The sequence below is a fragment of the Eubalaena glacialis genome, chromosome 3 (genome assembly GCF_028564815.1).
Source record: "Eubalaena glacialis isolate mEubGla1 chromosome 3, mEubGla1.1.hap2.+ XY, whole genome shotgun sequence".
Taxonomy (NCBI): Eukaryota; Metazoa; Chordata; class Mammalia; order Artiodactyla; family Balaenidae; genus Eubalaena; species Eubalaena glacialis.
Genome location: NC_083718.1, coordinates 189515466 through 189537896, shown reverse-complemented (window position 1 = coordinate 189537896; position 22431 = coordinate 189515466). Strand labels below are relative to the sequence as shown.

At 57.1% G+C, this 22431-nt stretch overlaps 1 protein-coding gene across 3 annotated transcripts in view; it reads left to right on the top strand.

Moving 5' to 3' along the window:
• Positions 1-22431, top strand: part of CAMTA1 (calmodulin binding transcription activator 1) — an 898980-nt gene that overhangs the window by 772724 nt on the left and 103825 nt on the right. Inside the window, exon 7 of one of the 3 annotated variants that reach the window (XM_061187140.1) lies at positions 15773-15926. In XM_061187140.1, the coding sequence (XP_061043123.1) occupies positions 15773-15926 (154 nt within the window). Of the gene's footprint in view, positions 1-15772; positions 15927-22431 lie in introns of those variants that run through there. The other 2 variants (XM_061187133.1, XM_061187142.1) reach the window with 2 other exon arrangements.

The window sequence follows — 22431 nt, the reverse complement described above, 5'->3', positions numbered from 1 at the left end:
GCCGTTGATTCAGCCAACACTTGTTGGCCACCTACCGGGGAATGGATTTCCTTCCGTCGTAGACGCTGCTCTCTGGAAGCCTGGTGTTTCTTTACTTTTTTAAACTGAGGTATAGTTGATGTTCAATGTTATATAAGTTTCAGGTGTACAACATAGAGATTCACAATTTTTAAAGATTATACTCCATTTATAGTCATTATAAAGTACTGGCTATATTCCCTGTGCTGTACAATATATCGTTGCAGCTTATTTATTTTATACATAGTAGTTTGTACCACTGAACCACTTACCCCTATCGTGCCCCTCCCCCCTTCCCCCTCCCCACTGGTAACCACTAGTTTGTTCTCTATATCTGTCTGAGTCTGTTTCTCTTCTGTTATAGTCACTAGTTTGTTGTACTTTTTGGATTCTACATGTAAATGATAACATACAGTATTTGTCCTTCTCTGCCTGACTTATTTCACTGAGCATAATGCCTTCCAAGTCCATCGACATTGTTGCAAATAAGCCTGGTGTCTGGAGGGGGAGTGTAGACTCAGCCCAAAGATCAGTGAAATGGGGCAGGACCGGCCGTGCTAAAAGAGGCACAGAGGGCTGCTTGGGGTCCAAGGAGAACGCAGTTATTTTTGGTTGGGAGGATTAGGGGAAGCTTCAAGGACAATGAGGCATTGGAGCTGGGTCACGACAGCAGGTGGAACGGGGACTTGCCGAGATGGGTGGAGGGTTCCAGGCCCTGGGAACAGAGTGGGTGAGCAGAGCAGGCTGAGTGGTCCCGAGGACTGAGCCGGGCGTGTGAGGACGGTACTTGGGAGGTGTAGACAAAGGGCAGATCTGGCTGATCGATCGTGGGGGCCTGTGTTATCGGGAGTGAGTTGCACTCACAGGAAATGAGGAACCAGGGAAGCTTCGTGGCACTACCAGAGCTGGGAAAGGGCGCTGGGAGTCAGATGGGAGGGGATGGCTTCCAGGCAGGGACACCTGCCAGAAGGCTGTGCCAGGTTACACGGCTAAGGCTAGGAGGGCCAGACCAGGGCGGTGGTCTCGGGGACAGAGAAAAGCCTCATCCTTCCTACATTTCTACCCTCCTTCTGCCCTGCTGACATCACAGTGCCGTAGACTTGAGCGCGCAGGAGCCGTGGCCCCGTGATTACTCTGAGGCTTCCCAGCTCTGTGGCTCAGTTCTGCTTCCACTGGCAGATGCCTAGAGACCCCCGAGGAAGCTGGAGGAGGCTCTCTAGCACACCATCTGAAGAGGGATGGGGTCCTCAGCCCCCTGTGGGCCACAGCCCTCCACCCCAAGGGTGCTGTGGCATCTGCCAGGAAAGGCGACGATTCCAGGAGCTTTCGGAGTTGGTGGGCTCGCCTTCCTCTGCCCTCTGTGAGGGACCGGCATTGGGCAGCCCAGCCTCTTGGCGGCAGCCGGCGGTTTCGGGACATGGTGCCAGAGATCAGGTCTTGATCAGTGTTGGGACCCGGGATGTCGAGCCTCGCTGGTCTGGGGGACAAGTCGGCGTTGCCTGTAAAGGCACGGGCTCTGGGGCAGGGGCAGCCCCACTGCAGCAGCTCTGCAGAAGAGATGGCCCCTGATTTGCCTGTGTCATTAGTACAGCAGGTCCCATTATTACCCGAGGAGGCTTACAGGTTATCAGCGAGCTCCAGGAGCCACTGGAGAAAGAAGGAAGATAAAGAAGGATTTAAAAAGAAAGTAACAAAAAGAAAAACTGTAATTTCGAATCCAAACCTCGTCCTGCCATGGCTTTGTTAACCCCCGGTCACTCTTTCAAGACATAAACTGTTGAGTGCCACAATTACTTCAGTGATTACACTTTATCTTGTCCTACCAAAGTATTAAAGAGGAACTGGGGAACACATTAAAAAAACATACGGCCCAATATAATCATGATTCCTTCTAAAACAATTGCTGGAATCTCACCGTTACAGTTGTCAGAGCATAAAAATCCTATAGATGCTCTATGGGTCGGGCACAATTCATCCTCTGCTGCCTCCACAGTCGGCCTATTTGTCAGTCAAGGGAGAGCTTTGGGGTTTATGTCTTTAATAGGATTTAGTGGAGGGGCTCCCCAGATGCTCCTCCAGAACAGGGGGAGGGTGGCGCAGGTCCCAGCCTCCCAGACTTTCTTGCTTAGCGTACCTGCCCCGCCATCGCTAGCACCGGGAAGATGCTGAACGGAAAGCACGAGCTCTAAAGAATAAGAACAGGGCCACATTCCAGCCCACTGAGGATCTTGAGAGCCTATTCACAGTCAAGGTTGCAAAGAAGGGCAATGACGGGGAAGCCAGCCTCACTGTGAGTGCCACGTGGGTGAACAGAACCGGTTCTGGCCTTCTGCACGTCCTATCTGTGAAGCAAGGGTGGTACAACCATTGGCTTCAGGTGGTTCCGAACCCCAGGAAGGGGCAGAGCTAGGATGCCAGCAGAGGGTAGGGGGTAGGGGAGTGTCCCCTGTCCTCACTCTCTCCCTGTCCACTGGGAGACACTAGACAAGCCACAGCCTCTCTTGGCTCAGTTTTCCCAGCTGGAAATGGAAGTAGGTGGAGAAGTTGGCCTGGATGATCCCAAAGTTTCCTCCCACCTCTATCATCCTCTGTTCCGAGAGGAATATGCAGACGAGTTCAGTTCAAGTCCTGTGATTTGCAGGATCCTTGAAGATCTTTCCCGCACAAATTAAAATATGTAAAGTGTCCTGATGAGGAGGTGAGCGGTGATGATCAGAGAAGAGTTTGAAAGACCTGGGCTCCTCGAAGACCTGCCAGTCATCTGACACCTGAATCATCTGGCCGAGGACCAGAAATGTCCCCAGTGGGCCAGGAGAATCCCGCACATTCCGGCGACGTGGCAGGATGGGGGTGGGGTAGATAGCTCTTTGAATTCATGGACACTTAAATTACAAAATTTTTTTGGAGAAATGTGGTTTTGTTCTCTTCCGGCACTTGGAAGGTAGCCGAGAATTGTCTCGGATCCTGTTGTCTGGACAAGAATGACCAGTGTTAGCTCATTCAAACCCTCCAATGGCTTGAGCATCCACTGGAGATAAAGATGCTTCTCCAACGTTTGAAAAGAATTCCTTACCTTTGCCTCGATGGGCTCCTGTCTAAGAATTACACTTCTCAAACAAGCAATGTCTGAATCAATTTGGTTTTGTCCCACATACAAGTCCTCAAAAATCTTAGGGAAACATTATCTGTAGCAATATTGTGAGACAGAGTAACACTGGTTTCAGAAGTCGGTCATGAGAATACTTGGCAGTTTTGAAGGTTTACCACGTGTCAGGCACTGTTCAAATGCTTTATCTCATTTAGCCTTCACAACAAATTCGTGCAGTAGGTATTATTATTCTGTCCATTTTACAGATGAGAAAACTGAGGCACTGAGATGTGCTTGCCTAAGGCTCATGGCTCGGAAGCAGCAGAACTCAGACTCAAACCCAGGCAGTGGTCTCCAGAGCACAACTCCGGACCACTCTCCCTCACCGTCACTTTTAGCATCAGACAGACCTGGGCTCAAGGTGCGGGGTGGTTGGTGGGCTACTTAATTCTCCCTTCATGTTCCTTATGTGTAAAGCAGAAATGATGATCCCCAGTGCGACTTCATGCAGGTTCAGTGTGCTAAGGCCTGTGAAGAACTTAGCACCCAGCACCGGAACATACAGGTGCTGAATAACTGGTAGCTCTCAGTAACCATAGTGATGGTGGCTCTTGTAACTAGAGGACAGTCTGAATTGTGTAGTGGCGAGAGCGTTGGCTTAGCAAAAGGAAGACATATGGTCTGTTTAGGAGTTAGATCTCTTTGTTGATGCAACAGAAAATTCAGCTTGAACTGGCTTCAGGATAAGAGGAAATTTGGGTGTTCAAGTTACTGAAAAGTCTTGAGGTGGGCTGGCTTCAGGCATGTCTGGATCCAGGGGCTCAGTCAATGGCATGGAGGCTTACAGTCTCTTCCCCTGGGCTCTGCCTCCTCCACGTGGCTTCCTTCTTGGACTCCATGTGCTGGCAAGAGATGGCTTCCAGGAGCTCTAGGCTTCATCATCTCAGGTTCAGGTCCAGCAGGAAAGAGCATCCCTGCCCCCCAGGGGCTCCAGCCAGGTCCAGCCATTAGCTCTGATTGCCTCTGGTTGGGACTCATGGCCAATCCCCATGGACCAAAGAATGCAGGGCTCCGATTGGCCAGCCTGACTCACATGCTCCATCCCTGGACTGAGTCAGGGAGGGATGGCTTGCTCCCTAAAGAACACTTGGATGCTCTTACCGTGAGAGCACCAAACGCACCAGAGCCACATTCAGCTCTGCCACCCATTAGCCAGGTGGCAGATCACATGGCACCTCTCAGTCAGAGGGGGCTCATGGGGCCGGTGGGGATGGTGGCATGTGCTCAGCTTCCTCCAGAGCTATTGTGAGGAGCAGATAGACAGGAGGGGCTCCAGAGCACGTCAGTCACTCTGGAGACACCTGGATGACCGCTTGGGGCCACTGTCTTCTGATGGGGTTGACCCCCTGCCTAATGCGACAGGGTCCTGAGCAGGCACACCAGCTGCAGGAACAAGCGTAAGGTGCACGCGTCCTTGGAGCAGGAGGGGCAGGGAGGGGACGGCCGTGGGCTTGGCTTCCAGCCTCCCAGGAGGACATGGCCAGTCTAAGCCATAAACAGGGCCTCTGTGAGGCTAGTGGGGGGGGGGGTCGTGTAGCCCGTAGATTTGACTCCTGGGAGAGGAGAGGAGGTCAGAAGAGGGGGACTGCAGCCCTCTGACAGCTGATCACCCAATGCCTAGCTGCCCCACGCTCCATCCTGCTGGGCCAGGGCTGCCCACCCTGAACACGATTCCTTCCCTCGAGCTCTACGTCCCAGCGAAAGGCCCAAGGCTTCTTATCCCAGGGTTGGTTGGAACAATTCTTGCAGTGATTTCTAATATGTCAAAAATGAATTCAAGGTGAGAGCAGACGACACAGGAGACAGAAAAGGAATCTCATCCAGGCTCAGGTTTGCCAACTGCAGGGCGACAGGGGCCCGTGTCCCTGGCCAGTGCCTGGCAAGCAGGAAACAGCCGGCAGTTAACACCCCGGCTGACACTCCCAGCCTGGATCCACCCCAGTGGAGGCGCTGAGCATCATGATACCTCCAGCAACTGGGCTCCAGGGAGAGATGACCCCCAATATCCTGACCTCCTTCCACAACTCCTTACAGGTCAGCCATCCAGGAACTAATGTCGCCCATTTAAAAAAAAAAAAATCGATTTCTGTTTTTCAGCCCATTTCTCCCTGGGGGTAATGAGTCTCCTACGTTACCGGCCCGCTGTGCAGAGTTTGTGCCACAAATGACTCCCTGAGCTCCAGGGGAGACCCATATTCTTAGTATTCAGGGAGCTGGAGGAAAAAAACACACGTTCACCTTCTTCTCCTTTTTCTGACCTGAGAGACTTTGAGCCACACTTCCCCTCGGCTTTTGTCTTTCTGACCAGAAAAATCCTTATCTCATTTTCCCGTGGCCATCCACCCCTCCTCGAGGGATGCTCCCCTCTCCCGTGCACTCGCAGCCCCAAATCAAGCTTTCTGATAAAGAGCCCTCGTGTCGGACTCTCCGGGCTTGGTCCTTCCTGGTCCCAGCAACGACTCTGGACAGTGGCTTCCAGAAACCCCAGGGGTCTTCCTGAGTTGATGGGTGGCCGCTCAGCCCCACCAGCCTCCACAGGCAATTTGTTTTACTCTCCCTGAGCACACTGCCCTGCGCTTCGCCCACACTGGGCTCCATCTGTCACTTTGCATCCACTAAATAGATCCTCTCGTGACCGATCGCAAATGACTCGGCGCTTCATCACCCAGGAGAGTTTAGCGTCATCTGCAAATGTGGAGATTTTATTGGGCATTTCTTCCCCCAGATCATGCAGAATGACTTTAAGTAAGGCAAGGCCTGGCCCTGAGCCAGTGTGAATCTCCTGGCTTCCATTTGTCCATCCAAAAACGTGCCCACACATCCCGCCCCACAGGTACGGGGTGGGGGGCAGCGGGTTCCCACTGCACCATTAAACGTTCTCCCCAGCGGCATCCTCCAGGATGGCTTAACCTTCCAGGGGCCTTTGGGTAGAACTTGCTCAGAGGCTTCCAGAAAGTCTGGATGGACGGCATCCTGGGCTTCTCTTTGAGCCCAAGCGTCTTTATCTGCTCGGGGCGAGTGCCACATTCTTCTTTACTGCAGCGGTCCCCAGGTGGCCGAGACTGTGACAGACGTGATTTCCCACAATTAGTGTGTTTTTCCTACATCACCTGTGGGTTAAAGAGGACCGAGCAGGCCAGCCCCTAAGCCGGCGGGGTTCCCGGAAGCCCACACCAGGTGGAAATTGTTTAACTATATTCCCATGACTGGAAAATTCTGGTAATTGTGTAACAGCGGTGGCGGCAGCGGTAGCACTCAGCAATTACCCAGGGTTTTTCATCTTCAGACCACTTTATCCACATTAACTAATTAAGTCTCCCAGCCTCCCTCCGAAGCGGGGAAGGGCTGCCGGCCCCCGACTCCCTCCGGTGCGTACGTGGGCTTAATGAGGGCCACCGGCCGAGGGGCCACGGGAGCTCCCCCGGGGCTGCAGGCCTCTGCCCCCACTTGGAGCAGGAGGGGAGGCCCCGTGTGAGCCCCCCAAGCCTCTCCCAGGCATCGCCCCCCCCCCAGGTCCCCTGCCCTGCTGAGCGCTGGCAAAGGAGCAAGGAGGTTGTCTGGGTCCCCTGCCCTGCTGGACTGCACCGGGGGGTCCGGTACCCAGCCCGTGATGCAGGGCATCTGGTACCCAGCCCATGATGGGGGCCTGACTCCCAGGAAGCGTGCAGCTGACAGCTGGTTTTGCCTATTACTGGCGGCTCCGGGGTGCCTCTTTTGTTTCCCACTCTCCCTCTTTTCTTGCTTCTTCAACAGGCCCCAACTTTGGGGACCTGGGTCTGCCCCCCCAGTCGCCAGGTGCTCAGCTGCGGCTACCCCTGCCCTCACCCCACAGCGCTGCCTGACCACAGAGGGTGTCCTGACCCCCGCAGGCCCTTGCTGTGGAGACAGGGGCTCTGCTGCCTTGGCCCTGCCCTGCAGAGCTCACAGGCCGGCCCCACCCCTCTTCCCAGCAGCTCCCCGCACCCCACAGGCTCCCTGGACCCATTTTCACTCTGGCACAGATGCTAACTGGGCCGCTGATGCCCAGGGCACCGAGGCTGGGCACACAACTCTCCATCCACCGTCTGGCGAGTTCCCTCAGAGCCCCAGGGCCCCAGTGGAAGGTAGGCGCAGTGATACGGGCTGGGGGTTGGGGCTGGGTTGAATTGTGGAGCCCTGAGCATGAGAGTCTGCATCCCTCAGATACGTAACAATGGCACCTGCTTCTGTGGGTTGTTGAAGGGAGTGAATGAGGAAAGCTTCATGGGGCTTGAAGGGGGGACCCGCACACAGCTGACACTCAGAAAGCAGTCTTTGCAAACAGAGGCGCCCAGTGGAGTGGGAGGTGCGCGCTTGGGGTACAGGCACGGCCCTGCCGCCTGAGAAGCACCCAACACACACCCCGAGATGGCGTAAAACGTGGACTTGGTCATGGGAGCACCTGAGTTTCCCCAGCTGGGGAAGAGCAAACCAGGAGGGGGACAGCAGGCTGCAGGGGCCCGCAGACCCCAGGAGACCTGATGGGGACAGCGGCCCCACCTCGTGCCTTTATCCAGAGCGGCGAAGCGGTGCCAGGCCGCCCAGGGCAGCTGGAGTCCAGGCCAGAGGATTTTTCTCTGCCTTGCAGTGTGGTGACACCCCCAGCCCTGAGCTGCCTGGTATCATCATTTATTCATTCCCTAATAAATCCTGCCCTTCTTTCTGCCTGCTCTGCACTCCTGTTTTATGGGCGCCGACCCTCGGTTATTGGGAAGGCTCTGCCTCTGAAGATCAGGCTTGTGGGGCTTTCAGAATCTGCATCAATGATGCTAATAGGACAAAGGCAATCACAGAATGGGCCTGCGGCGCAAACGATGCTGATTTACTCTCTGTCTCCCTCCCCACCGGGCTGATGGTGCGCAGACCCGGCCCCCTCCCCCGGCAGCAAGTGGGGAGGTGTGTGGCCACTATTACATGCTATTATGACTTTCTGGGTAATGTATACATTTTCACTATCACACAGCCTCTCTCCTTCATTTTTCCTGAGAACTGGCATGAGATTAATGACCAAGCCACAGAAGAAACGGAGCACCATGCCACCCTGATTTATTGAACGCTTAGCGTTGATGAAGCTGCAAACAAGAGTCAAACAGATGTTGCAGCTGCATTTTTCTTTAACAAAACCAACATCTTTTTGCATTTTTAACCACTTCTTGCGCCACTGTCCTGCTTACTCCACAGAAAGGGAAGCTGCCTCTTCCTTCCCAGCGGAGGGTAGGGTCCTGGGCTGGGGCTGCAGGACCCCCGACATCCAGCCACCTGGTGCCCAGCGCTGGCCATGGCCGAGAGGACGTGATCTCCCCAAGGCTCTTGCTCTGGGCCACTTGGGTCTCCAGTGAAATCGCGCTACTTTCAGCCCATTCCAGGGTCTGTGGTACAAACCCTGGAGCAGGCTTGAGCTGCAGGAGGTGCAGGGCTCAGCTTCCCCTCGCCCCGCCTCCACAAACTGGAACGCCTCTCCGCCTGCATCGCAAACCCGTAACAGATTACAGAACGCCCATTCGGATCGGCTGTGGGTCAGGCCCCTTGCCTCCTGAGCCCCTTACCTGCCTCCGCTCTCTCCAGCAAGGTTAAGGCCATTTGTACTCATCTCCCCCATCCAAAGAGCAGGCACTAAGGCTCGGCCAGATCAAGCGTCTGCCCACCGCGAGCGCTCCTGCACCTCAACCCTCAGCTCTCAGAGCCAGAAGCCACAGGAGCCGTGGGCGTCTCCTCCAGGTTGGAGGTCAGGGCTCTCCAGGGGCAAGCTTGGCATCCCTGGCCACCCCCCCCCCAGTCTCTGTGCCACCCCCATCCACCCTGGCTGCCACCAACCTGGGCTTCCCACGTCTCTCTGCTGAGCGCCTTGGCCTATTTCGTTCTCTCTCTCCTTCTTCCACCCTTCCTCCACCTCCTCCTCCTGCCCCAGCCCTCCAGGCCCGGGTTCTGCCACGGCTGGGGGGACTGAGTTCGGTTCCCCCTCGTGGGAGCCGTCAGAGAGACACCTTGCAGCCGTTCTCCACCTGCTGCTCCCCTGAGCTGCTGCGCCCGCCTCGCCCCGGGCACCAGGGTCTAGAAATCTGTAGTGTCTGCGGGAAGAGCTGCTGCGGATTAACCTGGATCACAGGTGCCGCCACTGGCGCCCCGACCGCCCCCCGCCACCCGCGGCCGCACCGGCACTAACACCGCATGACAGCGCTAACCCTGGCGGAGGAGCAGACGGGCATGCTTTCTCGTTCAGTCTCCCCTCCTGAAAGCCCCGTCACTGTCATTAAGAAGGTTAAATCCACTGCCCCCTCCACCAGCCCCCGTGCCCTTCTCCTGCCTGCTCCTACCCCACCTTTACGCGCTCAGCCCCGGTCCCAGGCCTGCCCGCAGGGACCCCAGCGGCCCAGGGTACCCAGATCAGGAAGGACGGCCCACGCGTGAAGGGGAGACAGAGTCCCCCGCCCTAGCCTCTCACCTGAGCCCCTCAGTCTTTCCAACAGGAAGCCCCACACCCCACCCCGGGTCGGGGAAGAACTATAGTCACAGCTGCTGGGAAAGGGGGGCTCTGGGGAGGAGAGGGCTGTGGAGACAGTGCGCCCAGTCGGTCAGGGTTTTCCTTAGAAACCTGGCGGTCACCTGAAAGCAGCTCGAACGCCCGGTAAGCCTCAGGCCAGGCCAGGGAGGGGCCCCAGGGGAAAGGGACCCAGGAACCATTAAGGGCCCTTGTCTTCCAACAGCTGCCAGAGGTGCTTTCCCTGGGCTCTGAATTCTCTCAGAGGTTCCCAAACTGTGTTCCAGAGAACACTAGGGTCCCAAGAGGTGCTCAGGTTCAAGATCACATAAGCTTGGAAAACCTGCCCACAAAACGCCCACCGAGAGATCCTCCTGCACGGGGTGCCACCAAGGCTCTGACAAGTCCTGCAGCCAAGGCGCTGGTTTAACTTTAGCCCAGCATTCTCTCTACGGAGCATTCTCAACCCCTCCTGTGCCACTGAATGTAAAGGTCCCCAGCTTGTTCTCCTGGCTCCCATTTGTCCCCCCAGCTCAGGTGAAAGGCTCCAACTGGAAAAGATGCCCTAGGAGACAAAGTCTAACTCGGCCCCCAGAGATGCCCTTCCACCAGCTCCAGCCCACAGTCCTCTGCCTGGCAGCCCCGCAGCCTGGAACTAGGTCGATAGCAAGTCCAAACCTCACATTTCCAAATAAAACCTGAGAAGGAGCTGGGTTGAGGACCAGCTGAGCCTCCCGCAGAGGGGCTGAGAGCTCCTGGGCCTCTCAGGTGCCACCACCCCCTTCCAAGGGGGAGGACACCTCCTCCCCCTCCCAGGCCGCTTGTCCTCTCCTCACAAGTCCGTCTGTCCCTCAGGAAGGATAGCTGGGGGGGGGGGGGGAGAGGTCTCCAGGGACCCATACCACCTGCCCCAGCCAGGCCAGCACCCCTGGGGCAGCTCAGCTGTCACCCACCTCAGCACTCAGCAGGTGGGCAGAGCATCTCTGGTGTGCCAGCCCCGCTCTGGGCTCCAGGAACCCCCCCCCCACCGAGCAAGACAGAGCCCGGCCACCGGAGCTCTCGCTTCTAGGTGGGAGAACAGGCCAAAGCCAGCAGAAACTGCTCAGAAATGAGAGTTGGGCGTGGGTGCTGTAAAGAAAATAAAGGATGCAAAGGTAGTAGGGCCCTGGGCGGGGGCAGGGTGGCGCCATGTCTGAGGGGGTCTCTGAATACGGTGTCCAAGAGGAGGTGGCATTGAGGTTCACGCCAACGGGTGGCGCAGAGCCCACCAGCCAGAGAGGACAGCTCAGGAGAGAGCGCACGCGGCAGATTTGGGGAACGCGGGTGGCAGGAGCCGGGGGAGCCAGGGGGAGCGTGAGTGGCCGGAGAGGAAAACAGATGGCGGGTCTCTGTGACCGTGTCAGGAGTGTGGGGTTCATTCTCGGGCCAGAATCAGAGGGTCAGGCCTGCTGGGGTTGGGAGAGGGATGGGGAGGGAGGGGAGAGAGGAAGTGAGGAGATGCAGGGGGAGCGGCTCTGACTGGGTGATCTCGGCGGGATGTAGGGCTGAGTGGGTGGGGCAGGCTTACCTGAGGGGGAGAATTGACAGAGTTTGGTGATGGATGGATTGGAGGGAGAGGAAGCGAGGAGAAAGGCTTTGACCTGGGCCGCTGAGGGCAGGTGGTGCCATTGGTCATTGGGTGAAGCCCGGGGTGGGCCAGGTGTGGGGAGCGGCCGTCAGGCTGGGCCACGTGAGCCGGGGGCATTTTGAGGTCCCAACAAGAGCTGTCGATGGGCAGTGGGACAGGTGAGCTTGGAGCAGAGCAGGGAGGTGGGGCTGGAGGGAGAAATCGAGGAACCCTTGGAACGTGGTGGGCTGAAGGCCGTGAAGCTGGAGGAGGGTGCTAAGGGAGCTGGGGCACGAAGGCCCAGCTGTGAGGCCTGGAGAGGAAGGGGCGTCACGACAGTTAGAGGAACGTCGGGGCAGACGGACTGTCAGCAAGAAAGTGCGTGTTACAAGTGGGTAGACTGCCTGCTAGAAGCTGACTCCGGTCCTGCTCTCCGGAAAAACACCAGGATTTTGTTTGTTTTGGGGTTTGGTGACACCTAGTAGTTAGAACAGCGGGACCCTGTACGGATGGGACTTCGCACCTCGCCAAGGCCCCATCGTGGCCCCTGCTGCAGCCTGATGGCGGGCAGGGGAGGGGGGCAGGCTGTGTCCTCTTACAGGTGAAGAGCTTGAGGTACCAAAAGGGAGGGAGGGGGTCTCCTCGTCCGTGGCTCTTTCCAGAAAGTTATGGAAGTTCTCTGAGACGTTCACTTATCCACAGCTTCCCCTCCACAGCCACCCCATCGGGCTCCCCCAGGCCTCTAACACTGGACAGGCCTCCTGGACATTTGGCGGGGGGATCATTTCCAAGGCCACCCTCTCCTCACGGGGATGGCCTCTTGCATCTTCATGGACATTCCGTAGCCCGGGGAGGAGCCTCTGGATGAGCCCTGCGACCTGCAAAGTCTGACGTGGGTGGTAAACCCCAGGGAGCCATTGGAGGATGTCAGCCCGGGGCGGGGGGTGAAGGCAGGCTGGCTCCACAGCCGTCCCGAACCGAGAGTCTGGGTGGGTCTGGTGGGGGGTGTCCTCGTGTCCCCTGGAGCCAGCCTGCCCCTCCCTGCCGGCAGCTCCGCACTCCCTGAGGATCTGACAATATTATGAGCCCCCCATGAAACTGAAACATTGGGACTCTACACCTAATATATTTTTCTGCCAGAAACACCCAATAAAATGTACAACTAGTGAATAAAACCGCAACGTTGCCAAGAAGTGATGTGTGCCCCCAATTTCCAAAAATACCTCAATCACTCTGTGTCTTAAAACCAGCCTCAAGCCAGGAAGCCGTTATTTAAAATTCAGCTCAGGAGTTTCGGCCTCAGGAACTCCAGGCCCTGGGATGGAATTTGTGTTAAAGATATAAAGCATGACGCAGCCTGCTTCTGTATTTCCGAATCCCAAACCCAGCCTCCTTGATCCCATCAGGGACTGAGGCTTTCTTCTAATTGTATCAAGGCACAAGGCCCAGGATGTAGGCTCCTGGGAAGGGGATGTACGTGTTGGGCGTATTCCCTGAGTTGAAAGGGGCCACAGTGGATCTTGAATCCCTAAGTCCTTGGCTACAGATGTGGCGTCCACAGACCACTGGGTCTGTGCGCTCCCGAAATGCAGCGTTGATGCGCCTTGGGGAGTTCTTCCGGGCTGGGAGTGGAGAAGTCACAGCCTTCATCAAATTCTCAGAGGCCTTAGACCCAGAAAAGGTTAAGAACCAGCATGCCTCTTAGCTTCCTACGAACACCCTGTGTTCAGAGAAGCTGCCCTGCCCTTCGAAGACACAGAAAACCAAAGCCAGGTGTCAGCTGAGCACAAGTCTGGGAAGAGTAAGGATAGAAGATCCAAAGTCAGCCTGATTCAACTCTACAAAAAAGAAATGAGCAGCAGGCGTTGCCAGATGCTGTGAGAGGCCCCGGGCATTGTCCCTGTGGTTGCGCAGATAAAGGAGGCTTACAGACTATTAAGACAATCTCTACCCAATCTCCACCCTGCTGTGGTGGAGGTACAGAGGGTGAGGTATCCAGAAAGGCTTCCTGGAGGAAGAGGCAGCAAGCCTTGTACCTGTCCTCAAAGAGTAGGTGGAGGCTGGTGATGCAGAAATGGAGCTGGACCCTGAAGGAAGGAATGGGACTTCCTGAGAGAGGAGAGTCTGGGTGCTGTAGGGCAGGAGCTCAAGTTCTGGGGGTTTCGGTGCCCTTTGCTTCCCAGGCCCCCACCTGCCCTCCCACTGCCCTGGCTTCCCACGGCTTTTCCAGGTGCCCAGGCTGCTCTCAGTGGGGCAGTGGGGCAGGAAGCTACGGACCTTTCATTTCCCAGACATCTGGCATCCTGGCTTCCTCCCGCAGGGCTGGGCTCCTGCTCCAGGGGCTGCGGTCAGAGGAAGCCCTGAGTGGCCTGCGGGCCCCTGCACCCCTTTGATCCCTGCTCTGTCTTGTTCAGTGGCTAATGCTGCCGTCTGGCCAAGCACAGACTCAGGCAGGAGCCCCCAGCCCGGGGAGGCCAGTGTGCTGGTCGGAAGGAAGAACAGAGGGCTGGGACACAGGGAGGATGGCTCCCCCTCTCCTGGGCTACCCCATCCAGGCCACGGGCATGGCAGATCTACCCAGCCCACCTGCCTCTTGGGCATATTCCGAGGACGAAGTTAAATATGAGATGGGAAGGCAGTTAGACCGGGCAAAAAGAGGCCACCAGACGTCTTGGCAGGACCTGAAAGCAGAGTCAGAACTGTGGCTTCCAGCCCCAGCTCCGTCCGTTGCCAGGCACACAGCTTTGGGCAAGTCACAACTTCACTGGGCTTTCGGGCTCCTCACTGCAGACAGAAAGCGCCCTGCCCTGCCCTGCCCTGCCCAGCCTAGCCCGCGTCCCCAGCTTGCATGGGCACCAAATCAGCTAATGGCTAGAAAGTGCTTTGAAAAGAATAAAGTGCCGTGCCGATGTCAGGGATTATCATTGTTATTAAGGAGCATGATTACCGCAATCCAGAAAAGCTGCCATTAACGAGAAAGCTCCTGTTCGTGTTGATTTAATTTCCCGGTTAACTGAGCGTTGGCAAGAAAAAAAACTCTATGTTTCAACCCTTATTGAAAATCTTTTAAAATTATACCAGTGTACTTTCCTGCACCGGTCATGGAGTCGTCTTGAGTCTTTATTTATTAATGAATTGATTGAGTCACATATTCATGTATTACTCTTGCTCTGATCAGATCCAAAAAGGTGACCACAGACCCAGGCTCCTCCGTGCCGGGGTCCTCGTGCCCGCCCAGGACTCCGGGTTGGGTATCCAGAGGGAAAAGCCGAGGAGACCTATCTGGCAAATAGCACAGGATGGGACCTTCCAAGTGGCTTTTCCAGAGTTCCCGGCAGCACCTTGATATATTATTATACATTTCCTTACGGTTCAAGAAATACTTTCTGATTGGGGTAGGAGGTTTTTCTGCGTTTATTCAGATGCATTATAAAGTGACATGGCTGTTTTTTTTAACAACAACTTTGTCAGGCCTGACACGACCCAATAAACAGCCTCACCCTCTGGGGGGCCACGGAAAGCCACGGAAGGGCCTGTGCTCTTTGCAGTGAAGCTGATGCCCCACAGAGGCCCCCTTGGTGTGTTGCTATCAGAGCTGGTGGTGGGCGGAGAGCGACGCAGGTCACCTTGAATTGGATCTGATGGCAAGAGGCTGCCCCATTTCAATAAAACCACTTGGGGACAAAACTGTGCCTTCACCATCTTCACGGAGAGAGTTCTTTCCATTCATAAGCTCCAAAGAGATTTCCAAGGAAGAGTTTCCAGAGGTTCCAAGTGACAGCTGCCTCCTGGGCGATGCTTAGAGATGCTTGTGCAGGGAGACCACAGGCTGAAGGGCAGAGGGGCATCCAGCCCTTAGAAGTGGGTGCCTTGGACTTCCCCGGTGGTCCAGTGGTTAAGACTCTGCGCTTCGACTGCAGGGGGCATGGGTTCGATCCTTGGTCAGGGAAGTTCCACATGTCACGCAGGGTGGCCAAAAAAAAAAAGAAAAAAAAGATGCGGGTGCCTTAAACTCTAAGAACTCTGTTTTCCCCTTAAGAAGAGGGTGGTGGTGATACCTGTCAGGGACGTCCAGGGACCTGCAGTGAGGAGGTGCATGTAAGGAGCGGAGCAGGGGCCGGTGCTGCTGGGGCAGCTGTGGGCGTAGGTCCGGGACATGAGGCTAGAGATACATTTAACTTCGTGTGTGGTCCTTAGTTACACATGAATCCGCCCACGTGTAGAGCAGTGGGTCTCAACGGGGGGCAATTTTGTCCCCCGGGGTGTAACAGGCAATGTCTAGAGATTTGGGGGAGGGGGCGGGGTTTAATGGCATCTCACCAGAGGGCCCGGGGTGCTGCTGGGTGGTCCCCCACCGCAGACAATGATCTGGTTCCGAGGGTGAGTGGTGCCCAGGTTGAGAAAGCCCGGCGTGGAGATGCTCAGCCTGTCTGTACCTGCTGGGGTGACCTTGGGCGGGCTCCGTACCACCCTCATGCTGCCAGTGTCTGTGCTCTCCCCCCAGAACCCCGACATCGTCCTGGTGCACTACCTGAACGTCCCGGCCATCGAGGACTGCGGTAAGCCCTGCGGCCCCATCCTCTGCTCCATCAACACCGACAAGAAGGAGTGGGCGAAATGGACGAAGGAGGAGCTCATCGGGCAGCTGAAGCCCATGTGTGAGTAGGCGCGGCCGGCCAGCCAAGGTCCTGCACTGCGACCTGGCCAGGGTCACCCAGGCAGGGCCAGAGGTCCCCCGTGGCCTGGGGATCCGGGGGTGGGAGCCCCATTCTTCTCGGATGACAGTGAACTTAGCTTTTACAAGGACCCTGCCCAATTCTACCCGGTCCTCGGGGGCTCCCTATGCGACAACCAGGACCCAGATGTCAGCCCATGTTACAGATGAGAAAAGTGGGTTCCAGAGCACAAAACCCGTGAGCGAGGAGCAGAGTGGAGAGCGCCTGGGACCTCTGTCTTGCAGGCCGCAGACAGGAGTGTGGTGGCAGTCCGGGGAGGGAGAGGCCTGTGGCCCACGGCCAGGATGGCCAGGCTCCTGCACTTGGCCCATCTGCTCCTGGACACGGGGCACCCTTGGCTCCCAGACAGGGAAGCACACAAATAATGGGACCTGAGCTGCATTTCGTCAGCAAAGTGATGCTGTCGGGAGCATCTGTCAGGAGCAGATCTCTGAATGCAAAACACCGGGTACATCCAGAAAGCCGGGACATGGCCGGTGCCTGGTTTCCACGGGCAGCCGCTGGGGGTGGCCTCTCCTGCTGCCTGGACGGAGGGCTCAGGGAGAACAGAGCCAGGGAAAGCCGTCCAGTGTGCAGGGCCCTGGGTTCCGGAACATTGATCTCTGAGGCTCAGGGCAAAGACCTGTCATCATACTGGACCTCAGGGAGCAGGTCAACGGGGCCGTCAGAACCTGTGGCCCCCTTGGAAGTCGGGCTGCGGGGAGGAAACACGTCCAGGGAGCAGCTGAAATGTCCTTTCCTGGGCACAGTTAGTGTCCGGTCACTGAGTGTCCATGCTGAGGCCACATGGCACCTGCGGTGGCCAGCTCGTCCTGAGAAGCCTTCAGCGCTCAGACTGGAGGATCCCCCCACCAGCCACAAGGTTGGAGATGGGGTCAGGAGGGGCAGGGTTCTGAGTAGGGAAGCGGACCCCCAATAGGCTGATGGTCCAGCCCGCCCGGGGGCTGGACCCAAGGCTGAGGTCCACCCCCATGCTGTCCTCCTGAGCCGTGTGCCCATGGGGAGGCTCCAGCCAGCTTGGCCTTGCTGCCGCCACCAGGAACTAAAGCCAGGAGGCCCAGGGCCTTCCAGGCTCAGGCTGTGCCCGCTGGAACCCTCCTTAACTGCAGCTCTGACCGGAGCCGCCCTGTTGAAGCCACCTGGTGCCCTCAGGACGGAGCATGAGCTCCTGGGTGAGCCCGCAGCTCATCCACCTGCGGACCCCACGCCGCTGCCCCTGCCCTCCTGGGGCTTCCTGACGGTTGGTCCCTCCAGCAGAGCTGCCGTCACTCTTCCCTCCGCCTGGCTCTCCCCCACCTTCACCTGCTCACCCACCTCATCCTTCCACCCTTAGCCCAAATAGTGCCTCTTCCACTGGCCCTCCCAGACCACCCAACCAGGACTCCACCACCACAGGCCCCAGCACCCCGGGCCTCCCGAGACCCCCAGGGAAACATCAGAATGAAGTCAGCCTCCTTAACCAGAAGGGGACACGCAAGCCTCTTCAGAGCTCTGCGGAACACCCAGAAACTTGGGAAATATCCCAGCTAATTCCCGTGAACCTTTCCTACCTGCCGCTCCTCGGGGCCCCGCACCGTGCTGGCACGTGGAAGGCTCTCTGTAAATATCTGTGAGGGGGCTGGGTAAGCGTGGCTGGGCCCAGCTTGATCCCCTCTCCACAGGGGCCCGAGCACCTGACAGAGGCCCCCAGTGTCCAGAGCCTGAGAGCCGGAGCTGCCCAGTGGCACCCCTCCAAGGCCAGGCCAAGGGCTGAGGAACAGGGCAGTGGTGCTGGGTCCTGCTCTGCGCCCCGCCCACCCACACCTTCCATTCCCTGGTGTCTAAATGTGCAGGGCTTGTACTTGACCTTGGGTTTCCTCCCCCAGAGCTGCCCACACTTCCTTTTTGGCAGAGCCTTGGCTGGGTGGGAGCAATGGCTCTGATAACCGCTGGCACTGGCACCCCCCTGCCAGGCCAGTCGAGTCCGGGCAGCCAGGAGCTGCAGGTGCGCAGCCTGGGTCTGTGACCGCTTCGCTGTGTGACCTCAGGCCAATCACTCACCCTCTCAGCACCCTAGTTCCCTTTCTGGAAAGTGAGAGAAAGAATCCAGCAGTCTCTGTACCAAGACCAGCAGCATCCAGCCACCTCTGTGGTACCCAGCTTGGCTCCTGGGCCTCTGCAGACCCGGGTCCGAGGCGCTGAAGCCACTGTTTCATCCCATGTCCTGGGAGGTTCCAGAGACCAAGCTAGCCAGAGATTAGCCAAGGGGATGTTCCCGAGGGAAGAGATACCTTTCAAGGTGGCCACCACAGGCAGAGGCTCTGCCTGGGCCCTCCTAACGCCTCTCAACACACACCGATGGCCGTTTTCTTTGTAAGCCACCCCGTGGCCCCTTGCTGTCCCCATTCTTTTATCTGAGCTGCTTCCTTTTTCTCACCTCATTGCCTCCACCCCCTCACAACAGCCCCTATCCTCAGAAGCGGCCCCGCCTGGGAAAAGTCCCCCTCCCACACAGGAGCCTGCCTGAGTCCAACAGGAATGCCACCTTCCACAGCAGGCAAGGGGATGAAGCCATGAACTCCAGGGGCTGGAAACCAGACCTCAGTCCTCTGATGCTTAACTGGAGGGAACTGTGAACGCCTTTTAAAAGTCTGCAGTGCATCAAGGAAATTATGTAAAACTACAACAAACACCCCATAAAGCTAATCACACTTGGGTCTCTGGTGTCCAGATGCGAGAGCAGCGGCGTGCAGTCACTCAGGGTGCGTGTGTGTGTGTGTGTGTGGCTCTAGTTAGACATGCACAGCCCGGAAACACAGCCTGGGAAATACGGCTCCGGTTAAAGCTTTAGATGCCGATTGGGTTTGGAACACACACAGGGCACCAGCTACCCGTGTTCGGGGAAAGCAGAGGTACGCTAGGAGCCAGGAAGGCATCAGATCGGGTTCCACAACCAGGCGTGCCACCCCAGCGCTGGAGCCAAACACATTAGCTTCATTACATTTTCACATAAATCACATTCCTTCAAAGACTTCACAGGTTGACTTCCTGATGTTTCCAAATTTCTCTGCCCTGCAGCAGAGTTGTCAGTGGTTTAATCAAAATGTTGTGCTTATCCGTGGTGAAGTGAGACTCTGCTCCTCAGCCTTTGCCTCACCTGGTGACGATGGGGTGGGGAGATCCCACAGACCCCAACTTCTGAGCCAGACTGATTCCAAGAACCCCACCTCGATTCTTGCAGGGGTGCCCTTTAGTCCTTCAACCTGCAAACTGAGGGATGCCTCCTCCAGACTAAAAAAAACAGAACACAAAACACAAAGACAAGGGGAAAAAAATAAGATATCTGATAGGAATTCCCGGTATATTTCCAACAATGCTTCCCGTCTTTTGCAGTCCCCTCTATGGTATTTAGAATATGGGTCCTGCTGCTGTGACAAAGACAAAAAGAATAGTGGCTTAAAGCTTATTTCTCTTTCACAGAGAAATTCAGGGTTGATAGGGCAGCCTCACAGTGTCAGGGGTCAGATCAGCCACCCAGGCTCTTTCCAGCTGGTTGCTCTGCCATCCCTAGGGCGTTGCTCTCTTTATGTGGTCCAAGATGGCTGCTCCAGCACCTGCCATCATAACTGCATTCCAACCAGTGGGAAGGGAAGAAGAGAAGGTGGAGGGCAAACTTCATCCCTTTAAGGACGGGGACCAGAAGTGGCACACAACACTTCCACTCATATATCATTGGCTAGAATTTGGTCATAGGGTCACCCCTCGTTGGCAAGGGCATCTGGGAAGTATAGTCTTTTCTAAGCACTACCATCCTAACTTCCTTTGGGGAATAGGGTTCTGCATGTGAGTCCTTCAGGGCTGAGTAGAGCCAAGTGCAGCCTAGGGTGCCTCCTGTAAGGCCTCATCTGAGAATTGCTCAGCTCAGCTCAGCTCAGCTCAGCTCAAGGCCTGAGGATGACTGCCCCGGGTCCCGTCCGTCTGAGGGTTGGAGTTTATAGAGCTCAAGTGAACATGATCTAAAGGTCAGCACGTCTCATCCTGGAAATTCCAGGGTGTGTTCCAGCGCAGCCGGTCTGAGAGAGCACCCGCTTTGGACCCGGCAAACTGCCATAGTGCGAGCGGGGGCTGGGTAGGTGGGATCCGCTCCCCCCGGGTCAACCTTGAGTGGGAAGAATGATGGGCAAGACAAGCTCTGTGCCTCGGTCCCGCCAGCCTGGCGGGAAACTTGCTCAGTGCTCCTCGGCCGCCCCAAACCACGGTGGCCCGAACCCTCCACCCTCAGGGAGCCAGATGGAGCCAGTTCCCTTGGAGTGGACCCTCAACTCTGAGCGCCGCGGCTTTCTGCTCTGCCCCATTTCTTGGCAGCCCACGAGGGGACGGGATGCTAGCCGCTTCCCAGCTAGCAGGTGGTGAGGTTTTTCCATCCAGAGTGAGGGATGAGGGCGTGAGATTTAAGCTGTGTTCTTAGCCCTTCCCCAGCTGTCCCCCTCTCCCTGGGGCTCCACTTGGAGCACCCTAGCCGGCCAGGTGGCCCTGCATTGCCCAGCAAGGCCTGGGCCTCCCCGCAGGCCTCCCTGGGCCCAGAGGCCACTGGCGGCTCCACCGGCTACCTCTGGGCTTGGCTCTGCTCTCGCTGCCTTCCTGGAGCCCCTCTGTCATTGCTCAGGAGTCCCAGGGCCTCAGTGGCACTGGGTGGGCAAAGCAGGAGAGCTGGCTGGGGAGCCCCCATGCCGATGTCTGTGCACACCTCAGTGCACACATGCACACACGGCCCACCACCCACAGGGACATGCGCGGGGACGCACGTGTGAGTCAGCAGGGGCAGGGCTCAGTTTTCTAGCCCCTCCAGCCCCAAGGCTCTCTCCAAGAGCCCTTCAACGCACCACCACCGTCCCCTCCCCCCGCTCAGGTGGGGACACCGGCACCGTCTGGGCCAGAGCAAGTGCCTGACCCTCCCCCTGAAAGTGGGTGAAGCAGCAGCAAGGGCGGGGGGATGGGTAGAAGGACAGACCTGGGAGCGGGGAGGGGGGGGTCCCAGCTCCTCCTCTGACCAGCAAGCGGCCTAGCACAGGTCACCCCAGCTCTCTGAGCAGCACCGCCCTCCTTCAGGCGGGAGTGATCGTGGGCCCTTTCCTGCGGCCCCGTGGCTGTCAAACGACATCGTGGACACAAAGTATGTAGGTGTCGGGGCTGCATCGGAGCCAGAAGACCGGTCCTCTCTCTTGAGTTTGAGCGCTCAGCCCCTGCCAAGCCCTGTGCTAAGCGGTGTTGGCAAAGACCAGCTGGACGGTCCCTCGGGCACTCCTGCGCCACCAACACCGAACCAGAACAGGCTTCTAGAACCTCTGCCCTGAGCTCAGCCCAGTGCCAGCCCTGCGGAGGCTGCCAGGTGGGGAAAAGCCCAGGCCCTGCCCTCAGGAAGACAAACCCAAGAGGCCGGACCGGCTGAGGGGCCAGAAGCAGACGGCCTGAGAGCAGAATACATGGCTCTGCCTGCAAGTGCCTAGACATTCAGGAGATCCAGGCTCCGAACAGTCGGGAGGCTCCCTGTCCCCCTGGCCTGGAGGAGCGTGCGGGACAGACGGGAGGCAGGGAGGCTGGCGGTGCAGCATGGAGGAGGGAGCAGGCAGGGGCACGCAGGTGTGGCGCTGAGGTGACTGCAGTGAGCCTCACGTTTGAGGCTTAAAGGGCACACTGAGTATGAAGTGATGGAAATCGCATGGAGTGAGAGGTGTAGATGTCATGGGAGCACAAGGGCGCGGACGTGTTAAGGGTGGGGGTAGAGGCCAGGTTGAGTATGAGGTGGTAAAGGTCACGTTGACGGGGAGGAGGCGGAAGTCACGTTGAGTATACGGGAGTGGAGGCCATACTGAGGAAGCCGTGTTGAGTGTGAGGCAGGAAGTTATGTCAAGAATGAAGTGATAAAGTCCATGTTGGTAGTAGGGATGGAGGCCATGCTGAGTGTGGAGAAGGGGTGGAGGCCATGTTGATAGTGAGGGTGGAGGCCATGTTGTGTGTGGAGAGGGGTGGAGGCCTTGTTGAGTGTGAGGAGGGGTGGAGGCCTTGTTGGTAGCAAGGGTGGAGGTCATCCATATTCAGTGTGGGGATGGAGGCCATGTTGAATGTGGAGAGGGGTGGAGGCCATGTTGGTAGTGGGGATAGAGGCCATGTTGAGTGTGAGGGGGGTGGAGGCCATGTTGGTAGTGAGGGTGGAGGCCATGTTGTGCGTGGAGAAGTGTGGAGGCCTTGTTGGTAGTGAGGGTGGAGGCCATCCATATTCAGTGTGGGGATGGAGGCCATGTTGAGTGTGCAGAGGGTGGAGGCCATGTTGGTAGTGAGGGATGGAGGCCATCCATATTCAGTGTGGGGATGGAAGCCATGTTGAATGTGAGGAGGGGTGGAGGCCATGTTAGTAGTGAGGGTGGAGGCCATCCATATTCAGTGTGGG